This window comes from Silene latifolia, chromosome 3, assembly GCF_048544455.1.
Source record: "Silene latifolia isolate original U9 population chromosome 3, ASM4854445v1, whole genome shotgun sequence".
NCBI classification, from domain to species: Eukaryota; Viridiplantae; Streptophyta; class Magnoliopsida; order Caryophyllales; family Caryophyllaceae; genus Silene; species Silene latifolia.
The window spans coordinates 3116372-3143333 of record NC_133528.1 but is presented as its reverse complement, the minus strand read 5'-3'; the positions used below and the strand labels follow the sequence as shown (position 1 = coordinate 3143333).

At 36.9% G+C, this 26962-nt stretch overlaps 3 protein-coding genes across 4 annotated transcripts; 1 reads left to right on the top strand and 2 right to left on the bottom strand.

Moving 5' to 3' along the window:
* Positions 1–10625: 10625 nt before the first annotated feature.
* On the bottom strand, positions 10626–17043 carry LOC141646760 (uncharacterized). Of its 2 annotated transcripts, none has more exons than XM_074454704.1 (5): positions 16357–17043; positions 14254–14965; positions 12739–13112; positions 11417–11848; positions 10626–10913 (listed from the first exon to the last, which is right to left on the bottom strand). In XM_074454704.1, exons 1-4 carry the CDS (start codon positions 16670–16672, stop codon positions 11829–11831), a joined length of 1422 nt encoding a protein of 473 aa, XP_074310805.1. In that variant the 5' UTR covers positions 16673–17043; the 3' UTR covers positions 10626–10913; positions 11417–11828. The 2 variants fall into 2 exon arrangements, with proteins under 2 accessions (XP_074310805.1, XP_074310804.1); XM_074454703.1 differs by having other exon boundaries at positions 12749–13112.
* A 2566-nt stretch (positions 17044–19609) lies between these two features.
* Positions 19610–22643, top strand: LOC141646765 (uncharacterized). The gene is made up of 5 exons (XM_074454708.1): positions 19610–19712; positions 20714–21006; positions 21114–21325; positions 21432–21693; positions 22227–22643. Exons 2-5 carry the CDS (start codon positions 20734–20736, stop codon positions 22524–22526), a joined length of 1047 nt encoding a protein of 348 aa, XP_074310809.1. The 5' UTR covers positions 19610–19712; positions 20714–20733; the 3' UTR covers positions 22527–22643.
* A 505-nt stretch (positions 22644–23148) lies between these two features.
* LOC141646759 (transcription termination factor MTERF8, chloroplastic-like) lies at positions 23149–26589 on the bottom strand. The gene is made up of 2 exons (XM_074454702.1): positions 25352–26589; positions 23149–23463 (listed from the first exon to the last, which is right to left on the bottom strand). The coding sequence occupies exon 1, from the start codon at positions 26427–26429 to the stop codon at positions 25359–25361; it is 1071 nt and encodes a 356-aa protein (XP_074310803.1). The 5' UTR covers positions 26430–26589; the 3' UTR covers positions 23149–23463; positions 25352–25358.
* Between the last annotated feature and the right edge of the window lie 373 nt (positions 26590–26962).

Here is a 26962-nt window from a genome sequence, read left to right as displayed (position 1 = left end):
TGAAAGTAAAGACTTGTAATAGTTTGGTGTGAAGAACAAGACTTGTTACCAACTTTCATATTATGAAGTACAAGAGATGCAAAAATTAATGCTAATGATTGTTAATTGTGGATAACATATACCGTCTCTAACAAGTTTTCGTGATGTGTTTTATCGAGTGACTATCTTCATCCAGTGGCAGTGCCAGAATTTGAGTTTAGGGGGGCGAAATTTTTTAAAGGGGGCTGATAAGTAAAAAGTTCGAAAAATTTAACTACAAAGTTCGAAAATCTTAACCGCCAGAGGGACGAGGACCCCTCATAACCCTCCCAGCTCCACCACTGTGTTCATCTACTTTTATTTCCGCGAAGAGAAATCGACGGGAAAAAGGCAAGCTATACAAAATCTTGACGTAAAAACAATTTTGTTTCAACTTGTGATAAGTTGAGATGTCATTATCTATACATCCATAATGTTGTAGTCTGTTATTTTAACTAATGCATGAGTAAAATAAATAGATGCACCTACTCTCGAAATAAGATTAGAAGCCCTAGACCCAGGAGTGATAACGAGCTAAATCGAGTTGAGCATGAGCTTGACCTTGCTCAGCGTGTGCTTACAAAGTACTCCGTAAAACTTTAGATTGAGCTCACCTGAGCTTAAAAAATTGGTACTCGTTATCAAGGTTGCGAGCTTTAACCAGAGTTTGAGCCCTCCAGCTCAACTCGATGACCTTGTATATATTGTTAAATATTTTATATATTGTATATAAAAAAAGCAAATATCCTTTGAAGTTTTCGAGCTAAGCTTTTGAACTACTTCCTATTCCACAGCCTTCATCCACACGAAAAAAAGCCTCCGAGTCTCCGACAATAGCGCCCCCTTAAAACGATAAAAAAAACACAGTATAAAGCTTTCAGTTACGGCGTAATTATTTTCTTCGTATAAGTTACTTTGTTGCATTACTAGTTCGCAACTCTACAACTTAGAATTTTTTTTGAAAATGGTGCTCAAACACAAACTAATTAACGAAATGGGTTGAATTTCAAAGTATTTGCTCAAAATGGGTCCACGTCATCACCGAAGTTAGGCTCGGATTCAAGTCGCTCTCCCGCTCAACGACCTTACCCAAAGTGTAACTTGATGTCCACCCAAACCGCAGTATACTACTTCAAGGCAAGTCGCTCGGGGGGTGAGCGATTTGAGTTCAAAAAAAAAAAAATAACGCTGTTAAACAGGTTCGAACTCAAGATCATCCACAAAAATGACACTAATTCTACACTACATAACCACCAAAGCAATCAAAGTTATATGTTAATTCTAACTGCCTTATTAAAATATTGAGTAAATGTTGTTAAAGTCCCAAAATGCATTTATTGCTATTAATATTAAATATGTAATTTTAATCTCCCTAATAAGTCATAACATTATCCTTGGTGTTATGGTTAGGGGGTGTGAACTGTGAAGTGATTGTTTTAGCACAAATTCTTGTTTGTGACGGCACATATCCGTCACTCAAGGTACCCACTTTTTACCTCACAAAGTACCCACTTTTTCTCTCTCTGCAACACTATTCATGTGGTCCCTTTTCTCCACTAACCCATTTTGTTACCATTTTAACTCACAAAATATCCGCCACAAATGGTAACCCGTCACAACTCACAAGGGAGACCAATTGTTGTTTTAGTTTGCGGGTTCGATTCCCATCAGTTACGTTTTCGATTTTTTTTTTTTTTTTTTTTTTTTTTTAATAAATTGCTAAGTCGCTCAGCGGCCGAGCGTTTTGGCTTCAAGTCGCTCTCCCGCTGAGCGACCTTAATCTGACTCTAGCATCGCTAAAACCGAGCCTACGTGGACCCATTTTGGGTAATTAGTTTCAAAGTCACCCCATTTCTTTAAATTGTTTGTTATAAAACCCCATTTTGGAAAAACATTCACAACTCCGACACATATAAGTTATATATTAGTACCGTGCCAGGGCTGCTCTACCCCAGCCCAGCCTGCCCTTAGCCCGCACCAGCCCGGCCCAGTCCAGCCCAATGTCCACCTCTACATATAACCCCTAACTTCTAACTTGTGCTTATAGGCCATAGGCTCGTAGGACACTAAGGCTATTTAAATGACGGAAATTTTGGTAAATAAATATCTTATTGGAAAGTATGGTAATAAAATTCATAAAGTTATTGGAAAGACTAATCCGACAAACCCGTCTCCTAATTTAAATTGGATAATCATACATGTTAGATAAACCGTCTCCTAATTTCACATGTTATTTTTTCAACGAATAATTTCCTTATTACCGATAGAATATATTTTTGTTCTTAATTAGGACACATGCATGTTAGATAAACGGTCTCCTAATTTCACATATTTTTTCGACGAACAATTTCCTTATTACTAATCGAATATATACCTCTGTTCTTAATTATGGAAAGATTAACCCGTCTCCTAATTTAATTTGGATACTGCCCAACACCGAATTCCTAATCCCAGATGATTACCATAAAAGAAGTCCTAATACAATAAAGCTTAGGCAAATTATTAAATTCCATGACTCACTATATATATACATACATACATACATAGGTTTATTATAGAAGATCAGTTTCATATACAAATCTTTATTATTTAGCATGGCAAAAGATGATATGTGTAATCTACCATCCCTAGACGAAGCACCATGGTTGATTCTTACAGACAGGTCGGAACTCGAAAATAAAATTACATTCTGTTCCATGAATAATAAATCCTACACTAAAACAATTGATGAATTAGACGGTAAGTATATTCTAGCTTGCAACCAAGGTTGGGTATTCCTACAAGAACGAGTTAACCGGTCAAGGTACTGTCTTTGGAATCCGATCACACGACAATGCTTAAATCTCCCCGAATTACTAGACTCGCCCGAGGAAGAACAACAACAGCGGCCCATCTGCATGTTGACGTCACCACCTGACGGTAATAATAATGCTCCGTGTGTGGTTTTGTTGATTTTTAAAGGTATAGTATTTTCATGTAGGCTTCCAATGAGGGACGACGATTGTAATAAGTGGGTCAAACAAAGTCTTGAGCATAATGGTCGAAGTGTGCATGTTCTCGTAGCGGCTGCTCTCAACGGGGACATATACGTACGTGCTTTAGTAAAAAACAATGATAACAGAGGTTTCTCAAAGACCTTTGGCCGGATCAAGGTTAGTTATAGTGACAGTGACAGTGATAGTGATATTTTCGAAGCAATGGAGATACAATATCAATGTGAGAGTATCAATATCGGCATTTGCGCATGCACAAGTGATTATTTGGTTGAAATTTGTGGTGTATTGTATAATGTACACATATTGATCCGACAATCGTATGAGAAAGATGATTACGACATTGTAAAGGCTTTTGTTTCGAGATTGGATTTGTCCCAAATGAAATGGATTCAGGTGGAATCGCTAGGAAATCGTGCGTTTTTATTAGGCAACTCTTGTTGCACTTGGTGCTGGGCAGATACCTCTTGTCACGGAATTGAAGGGAATTGTATTTATATGACTCAACCCTGGAGTAAAATCGTGCATCAATACCGCTTACAAGATGATAGTTATGTTTTCTTGAATCCCTATCTCAATATGCTCCAAATTTTCGATAATCCTATTTGGTTCATGCCCCCCCGCAATTTTACCAAGCTTAGAAAATCGGAGGATATTAAAAATATTGAGCATAATGAGGAGTCAGATGAGATGAAACTTGACGGACCAATAACGTCGTTATTTTGTCAACTTCCCACAGACATGTTGAGATTGGTAGCAACGTATTTGCATTTATTTGACTACATGAATCTTCGCACCACTTGCAAGATATTGCGCTCTACAATTCCTCGTCCCCAATGGAGATCCAATTGTTCGTATCCGTTATTCATGTCGCTTAAGAATACCAAAGCTGGCATTTGTGAAGTATGGGATCCATGTCAAAATATATGTCACACGGTCGTGACACCTCATTCACCTGATATGCTATCGACAATCGAGTTTTGTAAGGATGGTTGGTTGCTTTTGCGAATCGAGGGAAACTCCTTAGAATGTTTTAACCCTTTTAAAGGGAAGAGCTACAAATATCCTTCTTATGACGAGATTGTCAGGTTTTCAGGTTTAGCATTTTCGACATGTCCTACTTCTCCCGATTGTCTGACCGTTGGAGTTGAAAGTTACGACAATAATTGGGTAAAAATCCACTACTTTCAAGCCGAGGATGACGAATGGGAGTACGATGAAATTGAGTTTGACTCTGAAACGGGCATTGAATTTGCAATTAATGAAAATTCTAGTCCCAAGTACCATGATGAAGCATTTTATTTTTTAGGCGTGAATGGTAATCTCGGAGTTCTTAAAATGGTGGACGAAGAAGACGATGAATGGAGTTGGAGTTGGAAGGTTCACAAGGGTCCAATACCAAATCACATATTACTACATTCCTGCCAATTAGTTGAGCTTGATAACCAACTTATATTGGTTTTCATTGAAGAAGAGGGACAGATACGAGTGTTCAAGTTTGATACTTTACTTCATGAATGGGTTGGAATAAAAGACTTAGGGGATTATATGCTATTTGTAAGTCCGGCATCATCGTTTTCGATATCAACGAAAGATAATAACATGAAGAATAGAATTTATCTACCAAAACGCATTGGTAATGAAATGGTCTTCTATTCACTCACTACCGGCATGTATCAGACATCTAGCAACCAACATTCCAGCCAGGATTTCTATGGCACGAGGTCACAATCATTTTCTTGTTGGCTATAATTTATATTTTCTAGGTATATAAGTAAGTTCTACAATTGTGAAATTATTAATTAAATTACTACATTTTTTTTTTTTGTAGGTAAACTATTTTTTTTTTGCATGTCAAAGCCAACGCATTATATATTTTTAACGACATATATCGTAGGTTACTACTTACTAAGTTCTTGCATTAGTAATACTAGTGTTCAAGTCCGGGCGTTACCCCGGACGTATCTTAAAAGTAACGATAAAGTATTTATCATGATAATAGTTTATCTAAATGCAAACCCTTTAGAATCACAATATTTGAGTTGACACGTTTACACCCGTCACACAAAAAGAAACAAAGACTTCATATTAGACAATGTGGTTCAACGTATTTACAAAAAAACACGAATCAATAGTGTTATGGACTTATTTCGTGAGACAGGCTTATACAGTGAGACGGTTCCATTGTGTAAAAAGACAACTTATGTATTAGCACTAAATAAATAACTCTTATGAAAAATAGTGTGTCTTACTCTATAATCTGGACTATAAATTTACTAATCACTACACTTGATAGCACAAATACAAAAAGATTGTGTAATATTTTTAAAGTTAACATCAATGTTTTAATCTTCCAAACCACAAATTAAATACAAAAAATCAAGGTCGTTTTACAATATATCACCATTTTATAATGTTTGCCCATGTTATATATTTATATTACTAAATTAAGTGCATACTAAGATAATATCATAAAATTGCATACAATACAACAATCATAGAAAAAAATAATTACGTATTACAAAAAAAAAGTTGATTATCGTCAATCATGCTAATAAGATTAATAATTCATTTATAAATAACTACGGAGTATTAAGTAAGACTACTGTTGTATGGTGGATTAGTTGAAGTATTTGTAAAAAAATATTCCCTCTGTCTCGGTCATTTGTTGTCATTTTTCATATTTGGGTGTCTCAGTGAGTTGTTGTCTTTTTTATTGTTATACGTGTCATTTGATCATTCACACTCAATTTGTTACATTTGTCATTTAGTAAATGGTTCATTCCTCTTTCCTTGGTCTTTGTGCCAAAACCAAAGGACAACAATTGATCGGGACGCGGAGGGAGTATTACCTCTGTCCCGGTCATTTGTTGTCTTTTTCCATATTAGGGTGTCTCATTGAGTTGTTTTCCTTTCTATTTTAAGAATGAACTTAATGAACAATTTGATCATTTACACCCAATTTGTTCCACTTGTCATTTAGTAATTGGCTCCTTCCTCTTTCCTTGATCTTTGTGCCAAAACCAAAGGATAACAATTAACCGGGACGGAGGGAGTATATTTAAAGGAGTACTATATATGTACGGGAATCTCATAATCCCATAAGTATATATAAATGCCCAACGCTTTGGGTTCAAATACCACCAGCATTAAAATCATTCTTGTGGCTACCTTTATCAAAAGAAAAACATAATACAAAAATACAAGAAAAAAACGTAATTCTCTTTCTTGTACATATTATACTTATTATTTACTAAATATTTTACTTTTTTTTACAACTTTTTCATAATATATCTCTTCTAGGATATGTTAGCTTCGGACCATATCAGTAGTGAGTATATGAGATCGATATTATATCATTCATAATTTCATATCATGATCGTGTTTTTGCAAAACTATACGAAGTACGTATCTACTGCGTGTTAAAACATGATTATATGTTGTATGAGCATTATTTAAAATTTAACAAATACAAAGAGAATAAAGACAAAATTACAGACATCTGGAGAATTATCTACATAGTATAAAAGCCAAGTTTTTTCTTGGCTTCTGATTGGCCGTTGAATTTCTGCATGTAGGTCCCTCCATGTTTTCTATTCTATTTAATTACCATATTTCATCAACTCAATTCTATTCCTATCTCATATTACTATTTTAATTACTTATGTTAAAACATAAGTTAAAATGTCACAATTTACATAAAATGTTGCAATTTACATACATTCAACGACTCTAATATGTCAAAAATCTTTAATATAATTCTAATAAAATACGGTTATTTATTATCTGATATTCAAATCTAATATTTATCAAATATTCAAATCTCCAGATATGGACTATTTATATTGTCACTGTATTGAACACTTAATCACGCTCAATTATATGTTCATATATTTAATGATAGCGCCTGCTATTACGCCCCGTGCATTTTTTACACCGGTATAAAACCAGTATTAATAGAAAACTTGGATTAACTTTCTCAAGGATTGTCCCAATTCTAAGTCCCCTCTATAATATGCATACGTTTAGGAGACCTTAGCCGAAAACCGTAACAAAAATTTGAGCCGTTTAGGAGGACGTGTCGGGTCATATTCCTTTTCCTCTCAGTTTTTCTACCATGTATCATAAGTCGATTCACGAATTACCGTATTCGATTTTCAGCCCTAATTAAGAAGTATTCATCTATTTTAAAGAATACTTGATTTTCATCTAAGACTCGTTTATCGCGTACCGACACCGTCAAATATTCTCTGTTATTTCTCAAAATTTGCGTGGCTGCTTTATCTGATCTGAGAAACCATTCGTATGATTTACAGACATTTTTGTTCTCGGGCCTTGGAATCCCTAAAACCGTGTATTATACACTTAAATTTGACCCGTTTGGAAGGTCGTACCGGGTCATATTTATTTTCCTACCTATTTTTTTTACCACGTGTTTGGGACTCTGGGGTTGCTTCATGAGTTACCGTATTCGATTTTCAACCCTAAATAATAAGTATTCATCTACTTTTAAGGAGTACATGATTTTTGTCCCACACTCATTTATCGTGTACTGGCACCCTCAAATGTCCTCTGTTGCTTCTCAAAATTTGTGTGTTTGCTTTATCTCACCCGATGAACTATGCGTATGATTTACAAACATTTTGTTCAGAGATCATAAAATCCCAAAAACCGTGTATTATAAACTTCAATTTGAGCCATTTGGGAGGTCGTAACGTTTTATGTTATTTTTTATCCCAATTCTTTTACCATGTGCTCGAGGTCGCTTCATCAGTCATCGTATTCGATTTCAGCCTAAATAACAAGTACTCATCTATTTTTAACTAATTTATCGCATACCGGCGCACTCAAATGTCCTCTGTTGTTTCTCCAAATTTGCGTCGCTGCATTATCTTATCCGAGAAACCATCCGTATGATTTATGTACATTTTTATTCTGGGACTCTGAATTCCCGAAAACCGTGTATTATACACTTAAATTTGAGCTATTTAGGAGGTCATACCGGGTCATATTTCTTTTCATCCCAGTTTTTCTACCACGTGTCATAAGTCGCTTCATGAGTTACCATATTTAATTTTCAGCCCTAACTAAGAAGTATGCATCTATTTTTAGAAAATCTCTGATTTTCATCGGAGACTCGTTTATCGCATACCGCCAATCTCAAATGTTCTCTGTTGCTTGTCAAAATTTGTGTGGCTGCTTTATTAGACTCAATGAACTATGCGTATGATTTACAGACATTTCGTTCAGGGACCATAAAATCGCGAAAACCGTGTATTACATACTTTAATTTGAGTCATTTGGGCGGTCGTAACGTTTTATGTTACTTTTTTCCTAGTTTTTTTACCATGTGCCCAAGGTCGCTTCATCAGTTATCGTATTCGATTTCAGCCCAAATAACAAGTATTCATCTATTTTTAACTACTTTATCGGCATGTCTAGGCTTTTCGATTGAGAATGACGGGCGCAACTGGCGGTTCACTCGTGTTCAATCAATAAGCCCATCACACAAAGCTCTAACCGCTATGGACACATACCAGCACACTCAAATGTCCTCTGTTGCTTCTCCAAATCTGCGTGGTGCTTTATCTGACCCGAGAAACCATCTGTATGATTTACGGATATTTTTGTTTCGGGACCCTAAACTCCCGAAAACCGTGTATTATAAACAAAAATTTGAGCCGTTTAAGCGGTCGTACCGGGTCATATTTCTTTTCCTCCCCGTTTTTCTACCACGTGTCATAAGTCGTTTGATGAGTTACCGTATTCGATTTTCAGCCCTAATGAAGAAGTATTCATCTATTTTTAAAGAATACATGATTTTCATCCGAGACTCGTTTATCGCGTACCGACATCGTCAAATGTCCTATGTTGTTTCTCAAACCGACATCGTCAAATGTCCTATGTTGTTTCTCAAAATTTGGGTGGCTGCTTTATCTAACCCGAGGAACCGTCCGTATGATTTACATACATTTTTGTTCTCGGACCTTAAAATCCCGAAAATCGTGTATATTACACTTAAATTTGAGCCGTTTGGGAGGTTGTATCGAGTCATGTTTGAGTCGCCTTATGAGTTACCGTATTCAATTTTCAGCTCTAAGTAAGAAGTATTCATCTATTTTTAAGTAGACCTGCCAAAAGCAACCTAGCCCGATTGACCCGACCCAAAAAGGCTGACCCGAACTACATCACCCCAATGTGACCCGACCTGACCTGACCCGAACTTTCTTGACCTGTAAGTTACCCGACCCAAAAATGACCCTATCCGAAACCACCTAACCCGAAAATGACCCGACAAAACCCAACTCTAATTGAACCGAAAAGACTTGAAATGGCTCTCTTATTCTTTGACCCGAAAATGAATAGACCTGAAATAACCCTACCCGTTTGACCTGAAACAAACCTGACTAACAAACCCAAAACAAACCCAAAACCCGAAATGACCCGAGCCAACCCGACCCAAATTAACGCTTAATCTACGAGAAACCCGAACTGGTTCGCCCCGAATTCAACCCGTTTGCCAGGCATAATACAACAATGATGATATTTAACTCATTTTTATTTTAAAACAAATAATGCTGTCGTACTCCTTAAGAGAGATTTACTGCTGTAATATTGTTTGGTGTACACTCTACAACAGATCACCATAAGGGTGTATTTACATTGAGATTTGAAGGGAAAAGAAAGGGAAGGAGAATAGGAGATTTAAAATTTCTTATTTGGATAGAAAATGAGGGTGGAGGGAAATGGAGGGAGAGAGATTTGAAGGGATCCAATTTTTCTTCTCCAAACTTAATCAAAATCTCTTCACAATAGACAAAATTTGAAGGGAAATTGTATCCAAACAACCACAACACTTTCATCCCCACAACTCCACAAGCTACAAGGCTACAACAAAGAAGGCAAACTTCAATGGGCCGGTCTAGAAATTGAAACCACAAATTCACCAATGGTAATTTGAAAACAAAATTCATTATCAATTACGCATAAACAAAGTACTCCATAGTCTGTACATAACATAATTAGGTGGAGATACATAACTAATCTAATCAGGCGAAAATTTGACAAAATGAGACCTAACCCCAATTGACTTTATACAACCCATAATCAGAAATTTGAAAACATTCATGACGCATTGACTCAAAAAGAACCATAATCGACTAACTGGAAACCGGAAAGTAACTGAAAAGACTAATTGAAAATCAAAAGTGGGTTCTACTGTTCTAGACAGAAACCTTACTAGAATCAACATAAAAATAACTCGTTTCGGGCCATAAAAATGACCCGTAGGCCGTAACCAATTAACCATTGCCAATAAGTTAGATCCAGCAAGGCTGACCAATACCACGAAGTGATCGAGATAAACATACAATATTCTGGTCTGATCTAACTTCCTCAATTTGAATGAAACTGAACCAACGCGAGTACATGAACCATAATAATTTGCAGGTCAAGTCGAGAGTGTTGATTTGGGAGCTATGGCTGGCATTTCTTCCCATACACAACATTTCTCGAAGTTGACGAATTCTAGCCCAAACAAAAACACCACAAGCCATATTTTTCTACCGTGACGTAAGTTCATGATCGGAAAAGCGAAGTAAAACACAACCAAAGTGATTAAGTGATGGTTTCATTAACTGGATGATGAATTGTTCATCCAATGTAACCTTAAATTACAAGAAACATACCGAACTCAGAAGTAAAATTGATTCATGAGCATTGAACTTACAGATATACCTACTGCCATAACATCTTGTCGATCATTCAGATTAGCAGCTGGAGAACTGCATAAAAGCATAATACTTTTTCCGTGATAAAAGCTCCGTCGGAGAGAGCATCAATGTGTAAGAGCATTGGACAGCTCGTCATCTTCTTCACCTGTTCTACAGGCAGCTTGGGTTCCTGTATCAAGAGAATCTCGTTATCAGCTTCATACAGAGAAAGGACATTTGCACCAAATAGCATTTCATGAAAGAAATTGAGCTTGTAACTAAACACATCCCGTCCCCCTGCATTTTTACATTTCTATTTGTTTTCACTTCAAAACCAAGCAAGTTTGAAACTACAACTTTATGATGAATCTTTTCCTATTACCAGTTATTTAATAAAAAAATGTTTTAACAGAATATGAGAACCTGTATGGTAAATTAAAGATAAAAAGCTTGAAAATTAGACAGGTAAAAAATCCAAGTTTTACGAAGACCGCAAAAATCATTCAAATTGATCTTCGGAAGATAAGAAATTGGATTTGGAACTTCCATGCCACATCGTCTTGGTCCCATCATATGTTCATTAAGCACACAATTTGGAAATCCATATTCATACTTCTCTAAACAGATATCCGTCCAATTGAACATTAACATTTGTGCAGTAATTCTGTAGAAATCAGAAGTTTGCGCCATTACCTTTTAGGAACAAAGCTCAGGCTTCTCTACGGTGAACTTTCAATGGTTCATCGTCATCATCATCATCCGACCCCCTCCCCTGCCTACCCCGCAATTTCCGGGAGCCATTGAGGCACTGGGTAATGTTGTTACTATCATCATCATGACAGGCTGACAGCAGATTCTGTAGACATGCCAGAATCACCAACTTCCTCACTCGAGCGTAACTACTAACTGAGGCGAGAACAAGATACGGACAAGAGAATCCGCGATCAATTAAGGTTTACTCCAGTCCGCCTCAGTTTTGGAATGCCTGACACCCTGCCACACAGAATGTGGTGCCATAGCCTGATAGAGATTTGAAAGTCCAGACAGGCAGGGTGCAGGCATAGCCCAGGCCCCTCAACGGGGCCGGGCTAACCCAAGAGTTGCATCATGTTGTTGTTGTTGCGACTGCAAAAGCAAAAGAAAGTAACATAGATGAGAAATAAAAGTAAGACATCAGCAATCATCAGCTTTTCGAATGTGAGAAAATGCATAGAGCAAAAAAATCGAAATTATATGAGAATTGTTTAAATGCCGGAACCAGCTAAGCTCATAGCACCATGACGTGAACATGAGCAGGGTAATCAGAAATTTTCTACAAGATCAGATATTTCAGAAAGGTCAAAAGCTGTCAGATCAGCTCACAAGCACACTGAAAGTCTGAAACTGTTCTCACAGCACTCTCTTTCTATTTGATACACAACACAAGTACAGGTACTGCAAAGACCAAAAGCTGATGGCACCAAAATGAAAAATGAATCAGAATGTTCTCCCCCGTCTGCGTTTTGTGTATTGTTCACACATGCTCCAGTATCTCTTATTAAAAAGCATGTGTGATAGTGGTCACTCACCTTTGTCCTTTTCTTTGTGAATGTACCATCTTTACAATGGGTAGGCAATTATTATCATTTACCTACATTCCACTTCTAGTATCTTCATATGTTGAAAAAATAAAAACACCTTTGAGTTAATAACATGTTGATACGGTTTCCAGCGATTGTAAAAATGTCAAGTGCGACGGATGGCAATATGTAAACTTACAAAATTAACAGCCATGTATAGTAAAAAAAAGTTCAACTTAACTATTGTTCAAACTTGATTTGGAGAAGGTGGAAGTGTATTAATTTTGCAATTAAACTCAGACATTCATAACATGTTCGGTGTATTTATTTTGTAATCCTGCAAACCCGGAAATCATAACAAATGCCTTTTAGTTGTGGCTGTACAGTTGAATTTTAACTAGATCATCTAAATTCTAAATGATGTTGAAATGTTCTATGCTCTATAAGAATAATCACCGTGGTTAACCTGTTGATAAGCTTGGCTAATGTGTTCATGAGGATGAATGAATGGCATTCCAGGAGGCTGAATAGTGTATTGAGGAGCATGCAGGTATAGAGTAGAGGGACGAGCATTAACATGATTGGGACTATATGCAGCCATCATAGTCTCTGGATGACCATAACCAAGACCTGCAGGGTTTGACGGAGGAGCCCACAGACCAGGTAGATGCTGAGGATGGGGCCGTGGTGGTTCAGAAGAAATCTGTGGCCTGTGAGCCACGCCAAGTTGGGGGAATTCTGTATTATAATTAATAATCGGGGTGTACATTGGCTGGACTGTATACGGCCCAGCAGTAAACCCAAATCCAGGGTCAAACCTCTGCATATACCTACAAACAAAATCTCGGTCAGTTGTGCACAATGAGAAAATAGACATAATAAAATACTGCAATATAATTGTCTACTACAAGATAAAAGAAGAGGTTGGTTGACTACAGAATACATCAGGCATGAGCTATCATTTTGAATCAGTTAACGTAATGACATGTACATGAACATCCCAAACAAGCAAACAGTGATGTCAGTGGCTACAGCTTAAATAACCATGACTGGAAAAATTCAGGATGGGTGGTCAAAAGTGAGATCGCACTTCATAAACAACTGAGCTCTTCCAAGGTCCAACAACAACAACAACAACAACAACAACAGAGCCTTAATCCCAAAATAATTTGGGTTCAGCTGACATCAATCATCATGTAGAACCGTCATTGAGTGATTGCACAACTCAAAATGCAAACAAATAGAAAATTGAAAAGACCCAAAAGATATCAGTTTTATTTTATAAACACTTAGATATAAAATACAAATTAATAACAATACTTTTGAAAATAAAATGTGGTTGGTAGAGTTCAATAAAATATAAATAAACATACACAAGTAAGGGAATTTGAAACACAAGAAAACGGAACAAAACAAGGAGAAAAGAAAAAGAAACATGTCAAGCATGAGGAATGAAGATTACAAAATGGGAACTGAATTTCTGGTAAGCCGGCTACAAGGTTTGAGCACCTCACCAAGAAACAGACTCGCATAATAAATAAAATATTCCAGCCTAGAACAGACAGTTGCAAATGCTAACATCGCAAACAGGAGAGCAGTAACTGCATGGGGAGTGAGCAGAAATGATAATCTTAAATTTAGACAGAAGCATGACTAGTTGATAAATTTATATGGGGAGAAAAGAGAACAGGTATGTAGAATGAGGGCCTGATGAGGATGAACCTATTCCCTTGCCGTAAAGAAAGCATTCGCTTAGAAGTCAAAAGGTACTTAACTATGCATTACACATGTACCTAAAATATCAGATGCAATTAGTGTTTTATATATTTGTGATTTGTGAAAAAACTCATCAGCGTAAGATTAGACCTCTAGCATATTATACGTTCCATTTGAAATGGGATAGAAATACATAAAGATACCAAAGAAAATTAACCAAACAAAAACGGTCAGGAGATGAGTAGATAGCAGTACCTATCATAACTCCGGTCAAAATCAGGATCTTTGCGTTCATTATCACGATCTCTAAAGATAGCAACCCTATTACTCGGTCTATATCTACTAACAGGATCCTTCTCTGCCCTACTTCTAACTGGCCGACTGCTACCAGCATTACAATCAACTACAGATCTTCCACTACTCAAGTCAGAAACACCAGGAACAGATCTAAGATCCACCTTTGGTCTTTCCACTGGTGCAAGCTGCAAACTCTCTGTCTTTTTAGGCTCCATTTCAGGTTTGGCACTTGGAGAACCATTGTGGTTGGCAGAGTTGAAAATTCTTGCACGAGCCCTATTGTACTCCTCTTTCCGTTCCTCAACGGTTTTGGAGTGATTAGCCTTTTGAGAGCCTGAAAGACCACTACCAGAACCAGGCGAATACTTATCAGGTCGCTGTTTGATTGCAAGTTTAACAGCACCACTGTTTTCTTGAGGCAAAAGTATAGGTATATCCGCCAAGCGAACACGAGGAAACCGGCATTCAGAAGTAGTCTTACGGACAATGATTCTGGAACCCGATCCATCAGGGAGACTGTTATCTAATAAAACCATGGACTGCAGAAAATAATGCTGAGCCACACGGTGCGCAGCCAGCCTTAAATACGATGTAGGAAGCTGTTGAAATTCGAGTTGTTGACGCATAGGATCGCGGATGAACTTGACAACATCTTGCTCCATTCGCAGAACTGAAGATGGCAAACATCATTTCAACATTGGAACTCAAATACACTTCATTGATAAAACATGCATACAATGACAAGCAAATAGAAGCACAAGCTAAAACTTCAATGAGGAAGCAAAGACAAATGAAAAATAAACAAATAAACAATCCTTGATTCCTATGAATTATGATACCCATAGTTAGGACTACCTAAACGAGCTACTCGACAATAGAGTTGTAGACTGACATAAATGAAGGATTAACAGAAAGAGCAACAGACAAATAATTGCCAAACCACATCAACGAGTGAAAACAACAATCAAAAGAAACAACATACAAATTCATATTTACAACTACAAAAATTGCATAAAAGCTATGTCAGATGCCAACCACCGAAAAATCCATTAACGAACACATGGTTTCATGAAAAAGACTGACACATATCATAGGTGAAGTGTCGAGCTTCAATTCACATCATATTGTTGTAGACATAATTAGAATACTACATGTCACAATCTCTTGAACACAAGTCACCATATTATCCATTGAGTCACCTTATCTCACGGGCGTCTTTTTAGTTTTACAACTTAAGCAGGTAATATTAAAATCTGAAAATTGCAATTCGGTCGTATAGCCTCTCCAAAACAAATTTCATAGCTTATTATGCATGTAGCAATCTATCTCCAATTCTTAAAACCGCTTAGCGTAGTGTAACATTGAGTTAAAATCCCAAACCATCCCCGCCACCACTCACCACAGTCAAGCGATATAACTCCTAACATCATGACATTGATTAGAAGAATACTCCTCCGTCCCAAATGATTTGTTTACCTTTGATTAAAATACCTCTAACAAAAGTCACAGTGAATAAAAAGGGTAACAAATGATTGAGACAACGGGAGTAGAAGACCGTGTTTAAACTTATAATTAACAGCTACGAAAAATTCAAAACTAAATGACCTAATACCAGATCAATCAGTCAGAATCAGACGATAAACATGCAATTAAGCAACTCCGCTTATTACAGTACGTCAAAAACTATACACTAATATTCAAAAAAAAATGCAATTAAACATCATGCATCACAAACTTTAAGCTCTCAACTATAATTCCTACAATTTTCGACATTCAACAAACATTACAATTGTTTTGGAAACTTTATGAACTCGCAATTCGCAACTAAACAAACACTAAAAACACAAATCAATCAAAAAAAATTGTACACTAATATTCAAAAACATGCAATTAAACATCATGAATGCAAACTTTAAGCTCTCTACTAAAATTCCTACGATTTTCGCCTTTCAACAAACATCACAATTGTTTCGGTAACTTCATGAACTCAAAATTCGCAACTACACAAACACTAAATAACAAATCAATCAAACAATTCGATAAAAGAATAAATAAAATTACCGGACAATCTTTCGCGAGGGTTTTGCAACGCCTCGCGAAGAAACTGATCGACTTGATTAATCGCATCCTCCGACAACACCACCCCACTACCTCCACCGCCGCCACCGGATCCGCCGGAAATCGATTCACCGGCGGCAGGAAAACTCGCTGTCGAATCAGCGAACGACAGCTCATCGGAAGCTATCGGAACATTATTAGGGTTAGTAGTAGAAGAAGAAGGGGAAAGCAACAATCTCTTCATGCTTTCCTCAACGTCAGCAACTTCCCAAGACTCGGGAGCTCCGGGATCTTCATTAATGGCGGCCGAGGTCGCCATTGGAGAAAGCTTGAGGTAGTGTTTTTAATTGGTGAATTGAATTGAAGTGATCATCAAAAAACGGCCATAATTGTTGAAGAGGGAGGAGGCATGGTGGATTTCAATTGGGGGGTTATTTGGGGATTTAGGGTTTGTAGAGAGGGAAAGTGACTTGATTGGAGGAGGGTGAAGAGATTGGGTTAAGGTGTTTGGATCGGAGTGTATGATATGATTTGTGTGTTTTGTTTGTTCTTATTTGGGTCGAGTTTGGGTTGGGTTTGACACTTTGAATCGAACAATTGTTCCTAATAGTACTACGAATACGATGGAGTTATTAGGTCGATATTAGGTAGTAGGTCGAAATTCTCCAGTTGTGATTCGTGAGTCTGTGATATATATTAACGATATATAGATAATTTAAGTGACTTTTTTTATTCTAGAATCAAACTAGATAACCCTATTACGGAATTACTTTTTCACATACGGATTTTACTCTTTCACATACATTTTTTCATAAACTTTCCATATCATACCCTTTTTCCTAAACCTAATCAAATTAACTCTTACATTATTACGTTTTTCCCTAAAATCGAATCTAATTTCTCTATAAAATTGAACAATGGATTACAATACATCAATTAATGAAGTAATCTCGTTGCTTATCAATTACTCGTACTAATTTTTTTTGGTTGAAATTATTGGAGTTATTATCAGTTATTGAAATTAATGCTTACTTCTTAATTCATTCTTTTGTGCTTTTATTCTTCATCGTTCCCACTTCGCACCAGACTAATTGGAGTATACTGTATCATTTAGTGATGCGTAGTCATAAATAGACATTTGAACTTTGAGCAATTATCAATATTTATTATGCGATGCTTTGATGTTGTAGGTATTAAGTACAGTATAATACGGAGTACACGCAGTTTGATTTTGTTTATCAATTATCTCTTGATCGTTTAGTTTCGATTTTTACACGGTTACATGTATTGCTAACACTGACGGAGAAAGAAGTCGGCCGGAGCGAGGTTAGCCAACGTTGGCCGGCAGTTGGCTTTACGGAGTAGGGGTGTTGGTGGTGAAAGGAGATGAGTGAAAGGAGGAAAAAGAACAATTGGTGAAGGAATGAAAAAAATGACAAGGGTAAAATTGTAAAAGACGTATGTGAAAGAGTAAAATTCGTATGTGAAAAAGCACGTCCCCCTATATTATTAGTGTTTTAAATTAAGAAATTATTTTATTTTATTTTGAGAGAAACAACGATTTATTTATTTAATCAGAAGCCGATACAAAGTCGGTTGCTACAACACTAGCCATCAACTCAGGACAACAATCATCCCACACCCGAGTCGAGTAGTCAAGCGGTAAGTAGTGAGCCATACAATGAGCGGCTTCATTACCAATTTAAGAAATTACTTTGTACAATTGTTATTATAAAACTTAATGTATATATCGCCGAAAAAGTAAAAAAATAATGATAATTTGATTATAAATAAATGATTTAGATTGATTAGGGTTAATGTATTATGTTTAAGGATAAAATTAATTGGATCTTACGACCACCTTAACCCATCACCATGCATGAATTGTGGTTTATTAATTTGTTAGGTCAAAGATTAGCATAGAGTGAGATAACATGATTATGCGTTCTCTCTACAATTATCGTTTTAAGTCATCAGCATGCATAACAAAAGTTAAAATAGTGTTGTTGTCAAATAAACTCAAATAAGCATTACAGAAAAAATCAATCCAAGTGATTAACTTAAAACGACACAAGTAGGACCGGTCATTAGTGCGGGTCAGCAAGGCTGACCCGGACCCGGCTGCCTATGACCCGTGTTTAAACCCGGTCCGCCTAACCCATGCATGGACTCGGCCTGATCTGCCTTTTATTCGGGCCAGTTCCGGGTCCTCAAAGCCAAGCCAGACCCGTCCTAACCCGTACCCAACCTAGACCCGAACCAAAACCCGCCATAAACTCCCTAACGGGTCGCCTTTGACCCGCCCAACCTGACCCGCCTCAACCCGGCCTGACCCACCCTCAATATCGGGCTGGTTTCGGGCCTCCCAAGTCAAGCTCGACCCACCCTTTGACCCGGCCGACCCGCATTGATGACCACCCCTAGACACAAGTAGAGTATTCTCTAGCTAATAGCTACATGTACAACCCCTCCCATCAAGCATGCATACTCTTTTTGTGAATTATACTCTCTGATTTTTTTCCTGACAATGATTCTCTGACTTAAAAACAAAGTAGAAATGAATAAAATTCATCTGTTATCTTTTTATGTCACTTATTTCCCGATACACTTATCGGTAAGGACGAAACCTTTTACAGTTCTCACTCTTTTTTTTCAAGTATATAAAGAACACAATATCGAATGTAAAATAAAGAACATTAATCCTAATAGAAACATGATTTAAAAATTAGGTCTTCAAAATCTCGTTACGACTACTAGTGATATCGTAAGATTCACACCAAATAGACAAAAGCCGAAATTTTCCAATTAAACATTTCGAAAAAGTGTTGTCCAGTAGAAGCGAGCGTCCGGGCCTATGCCATGCTGCTAGTTCCCCATTGGATCGTACTTAAGTTAGCAGGTAAGTAGTAGTACACCAACAGGCAAGAATGCAATACCAAACCTGAAAATACACACAATACATACATATTCATTGTTCTGGTGTAGTTGTTGACTATTATTACACTCATCACAATCACAATCACAATCTCAATCTCAATCACAATATTACACAATAAATCTTGTTTAAGATGGATATTATCCGTTTTAAATTTAAAAGAGATAGTATTTGTCTTGAATTTGTGATTCAACAAATGCCACCACTCTTGAACAAACTGATATTTTTTTGGTTCTAATCATATCTGTTATCTTTAATTACTATTATAAAAAAACTCGTCAGAACAAATATAAAAGATAAACAAATAGTTAAAACGGAAATAGTATATTACTGCTAACTTCAGTAACCATAAACTTGTGGGAAACTCTGCTTGCTGAGACTTCTGCAATTTTCTACCACCATTTCTCAAATCAACTTTTATTGGGTATGATTTTTCCCTCCCTATATTTTGTTTAAACTATATAGTTCATAATCATAATTTAAGTTAATTAACTAAATACATGATTTGATTCTTCTTTGCTCAATGATTCTTGAGAAAATTAGTTGGGTGGCAATTTTTCTTGTTGCTTTCATTTATATTCATCTGTCTATCTGTTAAATCTATGAAAAGGGTGTGGAGAAATAGTCCACTTCATAAGCGGTTTTATCCTAAAACCAATTGGTGACGGGAGAGGTAGCTACTTGGTTTACATCGACTATTTTAGGGTGGAACCTTCTTGAACTTATGAAGCAGGCTTTCTCTCCTCCATTTGGGTGTGGCCCAGCCCTTTCATTCATATTCATCTTCCCATTTGTTAAAATCTATGAAAAGGGTGTTGGCCACGCCGGTAAGGAGGAGAAATAGTCCGCTTCATAAATTGTTTCATCCTAAAACCAATTGGTGACGGGAGGAGTAACTACTTGGTTTACATCGCCTATCTTACAATAATATGCTTATATGAATCATGTTTTAAGTCCAATTTAGTCCATTGAATCTCAATAGCTAAATGAATTGCATTATTTGGATATTTTGGGTTCAAGGTGGTAGTTTGCATTTCTGGAATAGTTTGAATATACGATGTCGTTAAAATGGTCATAAATTTTCCACGGTTCTAAAGGATGATTCATGTCAGCCGACCCCAAATCATTCTGGGATTAAGACTCTGATGTTGTTGTTGTGCTAATGTTGAAGCTAATTCCACTTCGATACGATGAGCTTCACTAATTGTTATGACCTGATGATCAAGCTATTGCTCACTTTGGTAAAAGATCCCATGGTCACCATAATTGACTCAAATTTTCAGTCACCATAGTTGAATTAGTAAAAGGCACCGATATTGAATTAGCTCAAATCTTAGCATATGAAAACGGAAGATACTATGTTCCGTCTGTTCCCTATATACTGTATTGCAGCTGCAGTATTGACATGCGTTGATTACATTGCAGGTCATTCTATTTAAAAGTAAATGAGGATACGCATCAGAAAAGTTGCAGTACTCTTGTTCGCAGTAATAGTCGCAACTTGGATATATCAGTCTCACCTACCCCCATCACCACGATTATGTGGATTCCCGGGTGGCCCACGAATAACGGCACCAAGGGTAAAGCTAAGGGACGGAAGATATTTGGCATACAAAGAGATTGGGGTGCCAAGGGAGAATGCAAAACATAAGATCATATTTGTTCACGGTTTTGGTAATGCTAGGCATGATGTCGTGATTGCGTATAGACTTCCTCAGGTATCGGTTTGAGCAGACAAAATCAGTTCTCGTTATTTTGGGAAGCTTTACGCTTTCAGTTGAAAATGTTTGACTTCATTAGATTTCGGTTTTTTGTCCAATTTCAGAAATTTTTTGAAGAGTTGGGAGTGTGCATAGTTTCTTTTGATAGGCCGGGATATGGAGAGAGTGATCCTGATCCAAACAGAACACTAAAGAGCATGACTCGGGATATTGAAGATCTTGCAGACCAGTTAAACCTCGGTGATAAATTTTATTTGGCTGGGTTTTCCATGGGTGGGCAGACTGTTTGGGGCTCCTTGAAATACATTCCACATAGGTATGCTCTCATATTAGCCGGAAAGCGGAATAGGGTTTCGTGGTTCCACTCTGAAAATGAAATTTATACTTGTATCACGGTGATCTATGTTGGAATGTCAATGCAGGCTAGCAGGAGCGGTACTCATAGCACCAGTGGTGAATTATTGGTGGGATGGGTTTCCGGCTAACTTATCGGAAGAAGCTTTTCATAAACAGTTCCCAGAGGACAAGTGGGCCCAAAGAGTTGTTCACTATATTCCATGGCTAACTTACTGGTGGAACACTCAAAAATTCTTCCCTGGTTCAAGTGTTGCTGCTGGAAGGGCTGCATTAAGTGCGCAGGATTATCGACTTCTTTCTTCTGTTCCTTACATTGCAGAACACAGGGTAAGCTCACTTGAAACATCATCAGACGAGTTTAGTAAATAAGTTCTGATAACAGGAATTTGACATTGTTCGTAAAATTACAATTACTCATCTCGTTACTCAGAACATTTTCGCTTATCAAAAGTCTCAACTTCCTAACTGTTTTTATTTTCTTTCGAAAAAGGGAAAATGCACGCGGTACCCTTGAAGTTTCGAATTTTGGCCGAAATACCCAATTTTTTGTTCCAGAAAACTTTAAGAGTCTATAACTCGCGTCTACGAGTTCAGAAAGTGATAATTTTTTTTTTCAAATCGATTATCTTTCCGAGAACTACGATTTAAAAAAAAAATTGTCGTATTTGGATCCCATGGCTAGGAGTTTTTGTACGTCAAAAGTTTTTTTTACCGAACAAACTTTGAGTGACCATATCTCTTGGTCACGAATTCCAAACTCGACAAGTTGAGCTATGACTTTGCAAGTTGAGCTAGCATGAACTCGGCATTGGCCTGAGTTTCTTCTGTTACGAATTATGGAAACCTCGACTTTTTGGCAGGCGCAGGTGATTCAACAAGGCATGTACGAGTCCCTCCACCGAGACATGATAATTGGCTTTGGAAAATGGGATTTCAGTCCAATGAACCTCTCGAACCCAATACCAGACAAGAACGGAGCAGTGCACATATGGCAGGGTGACGATGATGCTCTTGTCCCGGTAACACTGCAAAGGTACATTGCCCAAAAACTTGAATGGATTCAGTATCATGAGATACCGGGGGCTGGCCATATGTTTTCGCTTGCAAATGGGATGCCGGAAGCGATTATTAGATCACTGCTTCACGCTACGACATCTTGAGATATTTGATTTAGCATATGATGTTCAATACGAGTACTATATAAATTTTACCCCCAATACCATTACATTTTTTATAGAGCAAGTTATATAACCGCTTGAATTTGTGTCTGTCACAAATGAGAATTTGTTTCAATTGAATGAAGCAAAATTTAGCAACATAGAATTGTCTTGTGAGAGGAAAGGGTTGAAGTTGAGATACAAGATTAGTGTATTTAGTAGCATTACTCGTTGACGGAGACAGTATTGGTGCATGAAACGAGTAATAGCTCGGATAAATGTATGGTGGTGTACAACGCTTATTATATCACTGGATAGTCGGTATTTATGCTACTACTCTGTATATCCTAAATCTCTCTTTTTTTTTAAAAAAAAAAAAAAAATTTAAAACCTCTATATATTCCATCCATCCATTCAAATAAATTTATGAATTTATGTTTCAAATTAGAATTCCTATATTTTCTATATTTCAGGCCTCTTCCACTTACAACTAGTTTATCTAGTCTAACTATTGTTGAGGGAAAATAATTGAACATCCCAAAAAGAAAAATTGTGGCGACTTAAAACGAAGAGGGAATACGAGAGACTAGAGAGGTTGGAACTCGGGAGTTATAAGACGAGTTCCAAGACTATTAATCATAAGGATGAAAGTAAAACGTTAATTAGATGACAAAGAACATTTAGGTCTAAAAACACAAATTCTCATTTGTGACGAATCAAATAAAACTCACATTGCCATTAAACCTAGTCCACAAAGGGTAAATGCCCAAGTCGGAAGCCAGACTAAGCTCCAGGAAAATTTGCGATCAATTAAATAAAACATGCTCCGTTTATCTATCCCAAGTTCTATCTACCATCCTCCCTGCAATGCAATTATATCGCCCAGCCAAGACTCCAAAGCTCGTAAGTTTCCAGCGACTCCATTTAATGGTTCACCGATCTGTAACAGAAAATTGGTAGTTAGTTGTAGCCTTGTAGGAAAGTGTAGATGGTTCTTCCGATATATTAACTTGGTAAATTTCTTCTAATGTGGCTTACTTAGTCACACAACCAGGATTGAAGCCAAGATCAATACCGGGGGTGAAATAACATGACATATGCATGTTATAATAGAAGTCAGTCTCGAACCTTGACCATCTACAACCACGCTGACTTAAAATTCTTAAAAGCTATTATCGTCTACGCAGTTCAATCAGAGAACCTTTTAATGTTACTGTTTCCGGACAATTATAAGTGGATGATTTCAAAGGATGGTTCATGTCAGCTATCCCAATCATTTTTACATTAATGCTCCGATAGTTGTAGCGGCCTGCTGCCTGGTGGGGGTATTGTTGCCCTAAGTGCACGTGTTAGAAAAATCGATAACAAAAAAGAAAATAGTTAATTAACCAGGAAACTACACCAGATTTGGACCGATAAGCTCTCCTGAAACCTGAGACACTTTTTACTAAAGACACACTCCAATCAACAATATCAGTCGCCTAAAAACTGAGAAGTTAGTCTCTTAGAAGATCGTCTCACACATTACATGTGTGAGGCAGACTCATTTACCCATTACACAGAACCGAAATTGTTATTGATGATATATAAATATAGAGTAGCTCTGAAAGGTCCTTGTTCTGTTGATACCCTCCTTTGGTTGGCTTCCTGGAAACAACTAACAAACCACAAACAACCTCGGAGATCAAAAGTAGATGCTAGAGCTTGGGGCCTATTAACGGCCACCCTCTTCTCTGCAACCACACTCTTCAACGCTAACAACCGCCCAAGATGCATCATTGATTGCTGATAGTACATCAAGAAACTATTCTACATTCACTAGCATTTTTTTTTCTTTTGACAACTATACTCGCTGTATGGTTCAAGATCTAGAGTTATGGTCTGGGACTCCATAAACAAACAATTTGAGAACAGTATGCTAATTTTCTTTGTCTATCCTTAAAGATCATCTCTAGCAAAGAGACCCAAGAACAACTCAATCAAAGCCAGATTAGCCATAATGTATACGATGACAAGTCATCAGGGATCAGGAAAGACGACAGCTAATCCATCTAACTAACCAAGGAAAGTAAACATGTCACAAAAGTAAATGAACAGGCCGCTTTTCATCTAATCATGTGCTTTGATCAGTTCCAACGGACTTGCATCCATCAGATTACTCGAATAGGACTCTAAAGATACCGATACACAATGACCTAAAATCTATATTATGTGCTGTCTCGTATGATGTATCATGTCATTAAGTGCGAATTCAAACCATGGGTAACTTGATTTCCTGAATTTTTTGGATAATGAGGGTTTATTAGCAAATTAATTACGGAAGTAGCGTCCATTTGAAACTATTTTGGCCCAATGGGTCTACGTCATCACTTTTATTTTATTTTCCAGTTTTTATGAGAAGCCGCTAAGGTCGGTATTTTTCTAAAACTTGCCGTTGGTACTATAAAAATGGTAGGGATACAAGTTAGCGGCTTCACAAAAAACTGGAAAAAAAAAAGTGATGATGTGGACCCATTGGAACAAAATAGTTTTAAATGAACGCTAAATCCCTAATTAATTTGCCTATAAACCCTCATTATCCAAAAAATTCTGATTTCCTTCTGGTAAGCATGGCACGTAGCTTACAGAGCTCCTTCTGGTAAATATTATAAGCAAGGTGAATGCTGACAAGAATCGATCCTATCTATACGCGAATTAAGGTCATTTAGTTAGAGGCAAGAGTGTAAATTCAAAAAGATTCAACAACAATCATTACATTACTAATGCTATCAACATATCAACATATATACTAAAAACTTGAAGAGAATTCAACTGTAGATAGGACTTACTTCAAAATCAGACAGGAACAGCACCCCGGTAGAGATTCCAAAGACTCGAAGAATGGGTTGGATGTTTCAGTATGAACTTTTGAGCGAATTTGTCTTCATTCATACTGAGTAATGTAGGTATACTCAAGTCTTTCAGCAAATTCTCCTCTTTCAATGCCATAACAACTTTACACCTTGGAATAGTCCTTTTATCCAACGAATACGTAAATAGGATGGGATTATTAATCACATCCTCCGGTTTAAGATCCATAGTTTTAACAAAAAACTCAAAGGCGCGCCTCAGTTTCTCCTCTGACAACGCCAAACAAGACGGTCCATGTGCCATGGTAGACGCAATATCTTTATCAGACCACCCTAAACTCTTAAAGATTCCCATTTTCTTCTTCCAATTCGACTCAGTCATCGACATAACCACCCGAAAAGCATAAATAAACATATTCTCACTCCGCTCAACCCCATACTCTCTAACAGTCGCAACCCCGTACTGAATCCTATCAACAGACTGCAGCAACGACGTAGGGTGCAAAGTTAACAGTTTCAAAATATTACTCATTGGAATTCCTTCCCCTAACAAAACATCTATATTAGGCTGTAAAAACTTCCTAAGATCCTTAGTCAATATCCTTGGAGCCTTCCTAACAACAGCCACACTTGTGGACTGATCAATTTTCATCAACTCTCTCAAATACTCGTAATTCGGAATCAACTGATTAACCAAACTATACCGTAAAATTGATGGATTCTTAACAATTACATCACTTAAAAGACTACCCACAAACCCATTTTCATTAAGGAAGTTCAATTTAGGTTCAAGAATTGATTCTACTTTAAATCTAAAAATCTGAGGACTTTTTTTTTCAAGAATAGCTATCTGGGTATCAGTAAAATTATGTTTTTTCAAAAGGGTAATCACAGATTCCTCTTTTTCTGAAGAAATTTTGTCCCTTTTTTCCTGGGTTTTTGGTTTTGATACTAGTTCAGTTGCTGTTGCTACTGGTTTTAATGTTTTTGTTGCGATTGACCTAATTTGCAGGAAATAAAACAGTGATTTTAATGGATAATTTGACATTTTAAACATCAATTGTATGCAAATTACAAGTAATAAACTATATTAAGGTGAATGAAAACATTGAAATTTGAAAGAGCAAATGTGTTTACCTAAGTAGCAGTGTGGGGGGTACTGGGAATGAACTGCAGGAAGAAATGAAAGAGTACAGGGTTTTGGGTTGTGTCGATGGTTTTAGGGTTAAACCCCTTTTTTTTTTTTTTTTTTTTTTTTTTAACAGCAAGGGTTAAACCCCTTCACTGCGGCAAAGGATGACCTAAAAAATAAAAAAACTATAAGCTACACCATAATTTTAGATAAATTTTTTCATAAAAGTTGCTTTAATCACTATTAATTTCCATTTTTTTTAATTTACCTTTATAATTTTAATTTTTCACCAAATAAATTAGTAAAAAACTTTATAAAATAGCTATTATTATCATTATATCTTAACTATAACTAAATAAGATTTATAAAATTATTATAATCCTACTAATTTTTTTAATGAAAGACGGGTAGGCGGGTATTAGGTGGGTAAGATGCGAAATCCATCCCCGCCCCATGAC